The 9,965-nt window shown below is 38.6% G+C and overlaps 1 protein-coding gene across 1 annotated transcript; it reads left to right on the forward strand.

Moving 5' to 3' along the window:
• Window positions 1-508: 508 nt before the first annotated feature.
• Window positions 509-7,624, forward strand: LOC122091513 (pleiotropic drug resistance protein 1-like). The gene is made up of 25 exons (XM_042661508.1): window positions 509-623; window positions 708-924; window positions 1,190-1,310; window positions 1,414-1,502; window positions 1,640-1,724; window positions 1,833-1,992; window positions 2,108-2,184; window positions 2,519-2,572; window positions 2,671-2,761; window positions 2,846-3,147; window positions 3,246-3,527; window positions 3,620-3,936; window positions 4,043-4,203; window positions 4,295-4,398; window positions 4,510-4,663; window positions 4,773-4,880; window positions 4,939-5,138; window positions 5,243-5,575; window positions 5,668-5,958; window positions 6,052-6,135; window positions 6,225-6,358; window positions 6,453-6,680; window positions 6,766-6,937; window positions 7,024-7,278; window positions 7,367-7,624. Exons 1-25 carry the CDS (start codon window positions 509-511, stop codon window positions 7,622-7,624), a joined length of 4,392 nt encoding a protein of 1,463 aa, XP_042517442.1.
• Window positions 7,625-9,965: the final 2,341 nt, after the last annotated feature.

Genomic DNA, 9,965 nt, shown 5'->3' on the forward strand with positions numbered 1-9,965 from the left:
CTGTTTAATAACTCCTATGGATATTGTATACTATGTTTATGAGTGTGTGACTTCCTTCATTGTTTTCTCCTGATTTTTTCTGATATTTAAAAGTGAATGCATGCAATTACATTCAAAAATCGTGGACGCATGTTTGAATTTGAATGTATAAAACTGCTCTATTCTCATTTTAATGGCGACTTAGAAACTATTGGAAGAATACACCTGTAAATGTACAATTAACGAGAATTTTTTTGGTGGGTGACATTGTTTAAAGCATGATGACTTGGACCCTTTTGTTGACCGATCATGTCCAAATCTGGTTTTGATTTTTCCAGCTCTTTAAACTTCTGGGTTTTGGTGGATTTTGGTGGGTTTTAAGAGTTCCTGCAACTTCGGATCTCTTTGTCCAGTGAGAAACAGAAAGAAGAAGAACAAACAGAGCAGACCCATTTCAGATTTTGAGTTGCATTGCTTTCTCTGGTGGGTTTTTGAAATTGAGTAGCTCTTAAAGGTTTTGGGTCTTCCAATGGAGACTGGTGAATCAAATAGAACTGCTAGTTTTCGTATAGGTAGTATGCTTAGTTCTCATGGTAGCAGTTTTCGTGCTAGTAGCTTTCGCAGTTTTCATGCTAGTAGTTTTCGTATTGATAGTGCTTCAATATATAGAAGTGCTGGCAGTGGCTTGGGTGATGTGTTTTCAAGATCTTCTCTATCCAGAGAACTAGACGATGAAGAAGCTCTGAAATGGGCAGCTATAGAGACACTCCCCTCATTCCGTCGTATAAGGGAAAATATACTGTCAATAGCAGAGGATCAGGGGAATGAAATTGATATTGAGGATCTTGGGGTTGCAGAGAGGAAGATTTTGTTAGATAAATCAACCGAAGTCAAAGAGGAGGACCATTTGAAGTTCTTGTTGAAGCTCAAGAACCGCCTTGATGAGTAAGAAATTCTCTTCTTTATTTTCTTTATCCTACTAATATCTATCTTCAAATTTCTCTGTTCTGAAAGTTTTGTCTAGAATTGTCTCCTTACATAGCTCTATTTCTCATTTTATTGGTTACTCAGTAAGAAATTCTCCTCCTTATGTCTTCTCTATCCACTCTCTCTCTTCCTATATAGAAAATCTAAATATTTTGCTCCATTCTAAAGGTATAATCAAGACCAGTCTTAAATAGCTCTGTTCATCTTTTTCTTGGTTTCTCAGAGTTGGAATTGATATTCCAACGATCGAAGTCCGCTTTGAACGTGTAAATGTAGATGCAGAAGCTTATGTGGGAATCAGAGCCTTACCTACAATATTCAACTCCATAGCTAATGTGTTAGAGGTAGTTAATTTGTAAAACATCATATGAAAATTTCCATTTACTTAATATTGTTTCTATCAGAAACAATTGTAACTGACCATACAATTTGTTGTCTGCTTTAAAGGGAATCTTGGATTATCTACATATTGTTCGAAGCAAAAAGGTGCCAATATCAATCCTTCATGATGTTAGTGGAATAATCAAGCCTGGCAGGTGAGAACACTGACAATATCAAACTGTGTCTAAATTTTGAACCAATAACTGGAGTTTAGCTGGTTTTGGATTTGGTTCATTTCAAACAGTTGGGTTCTGCGGCTAATTTTAGTCATTGATTTATCTGAGATTTGCAGAATGACATTACTTTTAGGCCCTCCAGCCTCTGGAAAGACTACATTGATGTTGGCTTTGGCAGGAAAGCTTGATAAAGATCTGAAAGTAAGGAGGTTAAACAGCTTTGATGTTCTCTCTGAACTCTTATTGTTCTTCTTTTGCGATTTCCTAATAAGATGAAACTGATACCTATTCTCTTAAAATTCTTTTCAGTTCTCTGGGAAAATAAATTACAATGGTCATGGAATGGAGGAGTTTGTCCCACAAAGGACAGCAGCTTATATCAGTCAACAAGATCTCCACATAGGAGAAATGACAGTGAGAGAAACCTTTTCTTTTTCTGCAAGATGTCAAGGGGTGGGAACTCGTTATGGTAAGCCCAACTTTATAACTCCAAAATTTAATATGGTTAGTTTTAATTGAGAGTTTTAGCTTGAAAAGAGAGACCCAGTTTGAATTAGTTATTTCCAAATATGGAAAATATGCAGATATATTGACAGAGCTGTCAAAAAGAGAAAAAGACGCAAACATTAACCCAGATCCTGACCTTGATCTTTTCTTGAAGGTAAGAAGTGCTTCTTTTTTAATAAGATACATAATTGGGTTTGATCAAGTTTTATCTTTTTGAATTTTAAGATGGATCTGTTATCTACAATAAAAAGAACTTCTATATTCATTGCAGAAATGGATTCTTTAGTACAATGGTGTTCTCATTGATACAGTAATTGTTTGGCCTTGGTTTCATCTAATATGTACAATTTCTGTACTAAACCTTATGTGGTTGTGCCAACCTTTTACCCTTCTCAACACCCTATCCCAAAAAATAAAAAATAGTTCAGATCCATGTTCTTAATCATCCTAGTTGTATGTCATGAGAAATTTGGTTTCTGCATCCCCAGGCAGCTTCACTAGAAGGACAGGAGTTCAACATCGTCACGGATTATATTCTAAAGGTATTGACACTAAAATCCTGTATAAGGATAAGGAAGAAATTAAAATATCTGGATAGGAGTCAGTCATTTTTTCTTGTTGCACCATGTCAAACTTGTAGACTTTGGGACTTGAGATTTGTGCTGATACCATGGTGGGAGATGAAATGCTGAGAGGTATCTCTGGAGGACAAAGAAAGCGTGTCACAACAGGTAACATGACCTAGTATATCTACAATCTGGTTCAGTATTCTTCTTCCCTAATCATGCAATCTAATTCTTTTTAAATTCTTGCAGGGGAGATGCTGGTTGGACCAGCAAGGGCACTTTTCATGGATGAGATATCAACTGGTTTGGATAGTTCAACAACATTTCAGATTGTGAATTCAATTAAGCAATACATCAACATTCTAAGTGGAACAGCTCTCATCTCTCTTCTCCAGCCAGCACCTGATACTTACGAGCTCTTTGATGACATTATTCTCCTATCAGATGGGCAGATTGTGTATCAGGGGGGCCGTGAGCATGTGCTTGATTTTTTTGAATCTGTGGGTTTCAAATGTCCTGAAAGGAAGGGAATAGCAGACTTCTTGCAAGAGGTGATTCTACTTCAAATCCCTGTTTCTTTTTCTCCCTTTTATCACTTAGATCTCTAGCTTTTAGCAAAGGTTGGACTATATTTTCATTGATTTGACAGGTGACATCGAGGAAAGATCAAGAACAGTACTGGGCTCATAAGGATAATCCTTACAGATTTATTCCTGTCAAGGAATTTGTCGAGGCATTCCACTCATTCCACGTTGGTCAGAGGCTAGCAGATGAACTTGCCACCCCATTTGATAAGAGGAAGAGTCATCCTGATGCCTTAACTACTGATAAATATGGTGTTACCAAGAAGGAACTCTTGAAAGCCTGCTTTTCAAGAGAACTATTGCTGATGAAAAGAAATTCATTTGTCTACGTTTTCAAGATCATGCAGGTTGGTAATGGATTCTTCAAAATTTCCTTTCAAAATTTCCTTTCAAAATTTCCACTAATGCCACCAACTTAAGGTTCTTGTTCTGATTGCAGCTTACTGTTGTGGCATTCTTAACAATGACAGTCTTCATGGGCACTGAGATGCACAAAGATTCAGTAACGCGTGGTGGGATTTTTATGGGTGCTTTGTTCTTTATTCTCACCATGATAATGTTTCATGGAATACCAGAGCTTTCTATGACTGTTATGAAGCTTCCTGTATTTTACAAGCAAAGAGACCTCCTATTCTATCCTTCATGGGCATACTCACTGCCCACATGGATCCTAAAGATTCCTATTTCACTTATCGAAGTTGCTCTTTGGGTGTTCATAACTTACTATGTCATAGGCTTTGACCCAAATGTTGGAAGGTAAAGCATAATGTGGAGGTGTTAGTGTCTTTTAATGAAAGTATGGTTGTTCTCTTTGTTGGCAATTGTTGTCTTGCCAATAACTAGGAGAATATTCATATTGCAGACTTTTCAAACAGTTCCTTCTACTCGTATGTGTGAGCCAAACAGCATCTGGATTGTTCCGATTAATTGCCTCACTAGGAAGGAACATGGTTGTTTCAATTACATTTGGGTCCTTTGGATTATTTATGCTCATGGTTCTAAGTGGATTTGTCTTGTCACAAGGTATGCTTCAGAATTATCCAGAGTTTATTTTTCTTTCTGCCACCTCTGAATTTTAGGTTCAACTTCATAAGAGCTTCATTCTTTGTCACAGATGATATAAAGAAATGGTGGAAATGGGGCTATTGGATCTCTCCTATGACGTATGGGCAAAATGCTTTAGTAGTGAACGAGTTCCTTGGGAAAAGTTGGAGTCATGTGAGGGCCTTTTCTTTTCACTTGTAATCATGACCTACTAAGAAGATTAGATTGGAAGAAAGGTCTTTTTTAAGGTCAAATAATGTTTTTAGTTCTCTTTCCATATTACAGCTTCTACCCAATGGAGAGACTCTGGGAGTGGCAGTCCTGAAATCCCGTGGGGTCTTCATTGACGCTTATTGGTATTGGATTGGTGTAGGGGCATTGACTGGTTATGTTTTCCTATTCAATGTTTTATTCACAGTGGCTCTTGCTTATCTCAATCGTGAGTATAATTTCATTGGTCATTTTATTGTTTGATAAGTAATTCAGTAGAATTTTTTAACTTTCAAAACTAAGTAATCATGTCTAATATTCGGAGATACTTATTGCAGCATTTGGGAAACCTCAGGCAGTAATATCTGAAGAGAGCTTGAAGGATAAACATGCCAGCAGGACCGGAAAAATAATTGATCTATCATCCATAGGAAAGAGCTATGCAGGTAGGTATATGACCAGATGCGTTAGGCTGAAAGCATGTCCTCTTTTTTATTTTCTTAGCTAGTGGGCATTTTTCTGATCAAAACAACATAAATCCACAATCAGGAGATGAAATTAAAACAAGTATTTCATCTGATTATTCATCTACAAGGGTGGAGGGCAATGAAGCCAATCAGAGCAAGAGGCGGGGAATGGTTCTTCCATTTAAACCTCTTTCCCTCACTTTTGATGAAATCAGATACTCTGTTGACATGCCACAGGTAACATTAGGTTTCAATTTGGAAATTATGTCTCCTAAGGATGATATTTTTTCTTCAGAGTTCTGTCTATTGCAGTAATGCTCAATGGTTAAATTGAAATCTAGGAAATGAAAGCACGAGGCGTTAAAGAGGACCGGCTATTGCTTCTAAAGGGAGTGAGTGGAGCTTTTAGGCCAGGAGTCCTTACAGCTCTAATGGGTGTTAGTGGCGCTGGTAAGACCACTTTGATGGATGTGTTGGCTGGAAGGAAAACTGGAGGATATATCGAAGGAAGCATCAAGATATCTGGCTACCCAAAGAAACAAGAAACATTTGCTCGTGTATCAGGATACTGTGAACAGAACGATATCCACTCTCCTCATGTTACGGTCTATGAATCCTTGCTCTATTCTGCTTGGCTTCGGTTAGCTCCTGAAATCAATTCTTGCGCTAGAAAGGTATGAGGGGATAAACATTTCAGTCCTCTCCTTTTTGCTCCTTTTTGATATGCTTTATGTTTACTAATTGATCAACCAATTAATGACTGTAGATGTTCATTGAAGATGTCATGGATCTTGTAGAGCTGGACTCATTGAGGGAAGCATTGGTTGGGCTTCCAGGTGTGAATGGTCTCTCAACAGAGCAGCGCAAGAGGCTGACCATCGCAGTTGAACTCGTTGCCAACCCTTCAATTATATTCATGGATGAACCAACATCTGGCCTGGATGCAAGGGCAGCTGCAATAGTGATGAGAACAGTGAGAAACATTGTGGACACTGGACGAACTGTGGTTTGCACAATCCATCAGCCAAGCATTGACATATTTGATGCTTTTGATGAGGTTAGAAATGTTTTAGATTAATGATCTTGTAATCTGTTGTTTCTTATTTTCTAGTACTAACTAAATACTTGAGCCTTTTATACTATGCAATAGCTATTCTTATTGAAGCAAGGAGGAGAAGAAATATATGCAGGCCCAATAGGGAGACACTCTTATCAATTGATCAATTACTTCGAGGTGAGTCAAACTCTGCAAACTATAAGATTCTTAAGGATTTTCCAGCCTTAGTACAAACTTGTTCATAAATATTTGGTTGTTTCATGAAGGCAATAGAAGGAATTAGTAGGATAAAAAATGGATATAATCCAGCGACATGGATGTTGGAGGTAACAGCAACAGTCCAAGAAGCAGCTTTGGGGGTAAACTTCAGTGACATATATAAGAACTCAGAACTATACAGGTAGGTTCACTTCTAAATTTTCTCTTTTGATGTGCCAGAGTTAACACTTAGTTTGTGGTTGTAGCTCTTAACATTCTATAAATGAATCATTCAGGAGGAACAGAGCAATGATTGAGGAATTGAGTAAACCTGCCCCTCGTTCAAAAGACCTCTATTTCCCTACTCGGTATTCCCAATCTTTCTTCACGCAATGCATGGCTTGCCTCTGGAAACAGCATTGGTCCTACTGGAGGAATCCACAATACACTGCAGTGAGGCTCTTCTTCACAACTTTCATGGCTCTGTTGATTGGGACAATTTTTTGGAATCTTGGAACTAGGACGTAAGTTATCTCACAGTAGTGTCTGGACTTATACACTTCTCCTGTCTGTCTCATGTTAATTTGATTTGAATGTTGGTAATTTCAGGGAGAGGCAGCAGGATCTCTTTAATGCAATGGGTTCTATGTATGGTGCTGTTCTTTTTCTTGGGATACAAAATGCTGGCTCAGTGCAGCCAGTTGTATCGGTCGAGCGGACTGTTTTTTATAGAGAGAGGGCTGCTGGGATGTATTCAGCTATGGCATATGCCTTTGCCCAAGTACACACTTCTCTTTTAATAAGATCAAAGTTGTTAGTTCTTTCCATCTACATGTTCCTCACTAAGTGGACCTATTTGTGGTGCAGGTTTTGATTGAGGTTCCACATATCTTCATACAGACTGTTATATATGGGATTATGGTGTATTCAATGATTGCATTTCAATGGACTGCTGTGAAATTCTTTTGGTATCTGTTCTTCATGTACTTCACATTGTTATACTACACCTTTTATGGTATGATGGCAGTGGCCATGACACCCAACCCACACATTGCTGCTATAGTTTCCTCAGCATTTTATGCACAATGGAACCTTTTCTCAGGATTCATAATTCCAAGACCAGTAAGTTTCAAACATTTTCCTCATTTTAGATGGTACAATTAGTTGAATTAAATTTCCATTATTTAGTTATTTATTTTGTTCATTACAGAGCATTCCTATCTGGTGGAGGTGGTACTACTGGGCTTGCCCTGTTTCGTGGACATTGTATGGCTTGGTTGTGTCACAGTTTGGAGATTTACAGAACAAGCTTGAATCAGGCAAAACAGTTGAAGAATTTCTAAGGGATTATTTTGGCTTCAAACATGATTTCCTAGGAGTGGTCGCAGTCGTCATTGTTGCATTCAGTGTGCTTTTTGCAGTCATCTTTGCTTTTTCAATACGGGTATTTAAGTATCAGAAAAGATAAGATCTGCAAGATAAAGAAGCTAAATCAGGTCATCAACAACCAATGGAGCCATGTATGGAACAAAATATCAAGGTTCTAAATTTTAGTATTTCGAAACAACTTATGAATTTCCTATGTGTTCAAACTTTTATGTTTGATCATTGTATCACATTGCATGTAGAGAAAAGAAGTTCCCTTCATTATAGCATGGTGTAGAACTTGAAATTAACATGAGAAACCGAGAAGTTCCCAATTTTTGCTTTGAAAGTGAGAACTTTCATTATTATAGCACCAAATGACAAGCACACTAATCCATTAATCGATTTGGAAACATAGAAATCGTCATCTTTTTTGTGACCCTAAACGAGATTTGCAACTAATCCTCAAGCAGGTTGAGTTTTGGATCTCTAATGGACTTTCCAATCAAAAAACCAAGGCACAGGTGATATCTGAATTTTCAAATCTTACTGATCTCACAACACCACCAATGAACACAACCATTTTCATGATTCAACAAGTAATATAGCTCCATGGGCAATATCTTTGGTTTCAAATGGAAAATGCATCTTATTCGAAGCAAACTATTGTATGACAGAAAAGGCTGGTGAGGCGGAGGCTTTAGGACTACTCCAAAGATTGACCAAGGCAAGGAATTGGCAGTTGAAGGTGGATCATGTATGAAGCAATGCTGAAGAAATTAGAATGTTGCTCAAGGACAAGCATGACTTTTTGCTAACCCTATGGCTAAGAACTCTAATATTATTATATGTAGAAATGGATAACCATCCTAACCACCCCAATTTTTGTATGACAACAAACAACAGATATATGGGGGAGCTTAAAAATATAGCCAGGGAGGCTATAACAAAAAAAACAATCTATAGTAAAGTCGGACATGCTGTATAATTCTATCTAATGTAGCATTTTCTTATGGTTGAATAAAAAAAAAAAGAGAAAATTGCATTGCCACCCCCTAAACTTCGGTCGTTATTCAACGCCACCCCCTGTACTTTTAGAAACGTCAAAGCCACCCCCTAAAAATTCAAAAAATTTCAAATCGGTCCCTGCCGTTAGCCGACCGTGAGAAATGAATGAAAACCAGTTAGTTTTTTTCTAATATACCCAACATACCCCCACCCTGAGTGAGAGGACAATATTGCCCTCTCCCTTATTTCCTATCTTCTAAACCCATACCCATCTCACATCTCTCCTCTCTCATCTCTCATCTCTCATCTCACTGCTCACTCCTCTCACTCACTCGGCCGGACAAGAAGACGAAGACCCACCGGCGTCCCATTCTACCCTCCTCCGGCGTGCGATTCTCCCCTCCTCCGGCGTGCGATTATACCCTCCTACGGCGTCTGATTCTACCCTCCTCCGGCGTGCGATTCTACCCTCCTACGGCGTGCGATTCTACCCTCCTCCGGCGTGCGATTCTACCCTCCTACGGCGTCCCATTCTACCCTCCTCCGGCGTGCGATTCTCCCCTCCTACGGCGTGCGATTCTACCCTCCTCCGGCTTCCGATTCTACCCTCCTCCGGCGTCCGAACCTCTATCCCAAGGTATGTAGGGTTCGGTTTCTTCTTCTTCCTTTCTAATTTAGGGTTCTTCTTGTCAAGTTAATCTAGGGTTTATGCACTTTGGAGTGGGGAAAAAAGAAAGTAAAATTTTTTCTTAGAGCTCTTTGGAAGAAGACCTGTGAAATGTTTGTTATATGCAGTGAAATGTGTTTGGATTGTCGTTCCAAGTTTTCTCTCCCTTACTCTTTAGGTAATTTTAACAAACAGTCTGATAGAAAATGTATTAGGTATCAATTGGTTTTCTTTTAACTATAAAAAAATTCTGAAAACCATTTCTCGGCCGTGGTAAGATACATTGAAAGTGGGTGCCCATTGCCCTCACAGGTCTTCTTTATCATGTGCTTGCCCTCTGTTATCTTCTCTATCATGTGCTTGCCCTCTGTTATTCCTCCTAGCGAAAGACCCATTGCCCTCTGTTATCTTCTCTATCATGTGCTTGCTGCTCACAAGCTTCTCTGAAAACGTGTCTATCGAAATGCCCTTGTATTCCATTCTTGAGCTCTACTACAATGGCCCTATACAACTGAAAGCATTTTCAATGCACCAATTATGTTATTTCATTTTGGAGCTCTAAAACATTGCCAAACCTTCTCTGTGGTTATCTGAATGCCCTCCAGGTAGCATGATCAGAATTGAATTTTTTTGGCACCAACCAAGGGAACTTGACACTGTTCAGTGTGTAAGAACCTTACCAGTAGGGTTAACAATACCCTGATCCAATAGGAAACCATAGTAGAAGTAATAATTTCTTGTTGTAGTCTTCCTAGAACCAAATGGAACT

The sequence above is a fragment of the Macadamia integrifolia genome, chromosome 10 (genome assembly GCF_013358625.1).
Source record: "Macadamia integrifolia cultivar HAES 741 chromosome 10, SCU_Mint_v3, whole genome shotgun sequence".
Taxonomy (NCBI): Eukaryota; Viridiplantae; Streptophyta; class Magnoliopsida; order Proteales; family Proteaceae; genus Macadamia; species Macadamia integrifolia.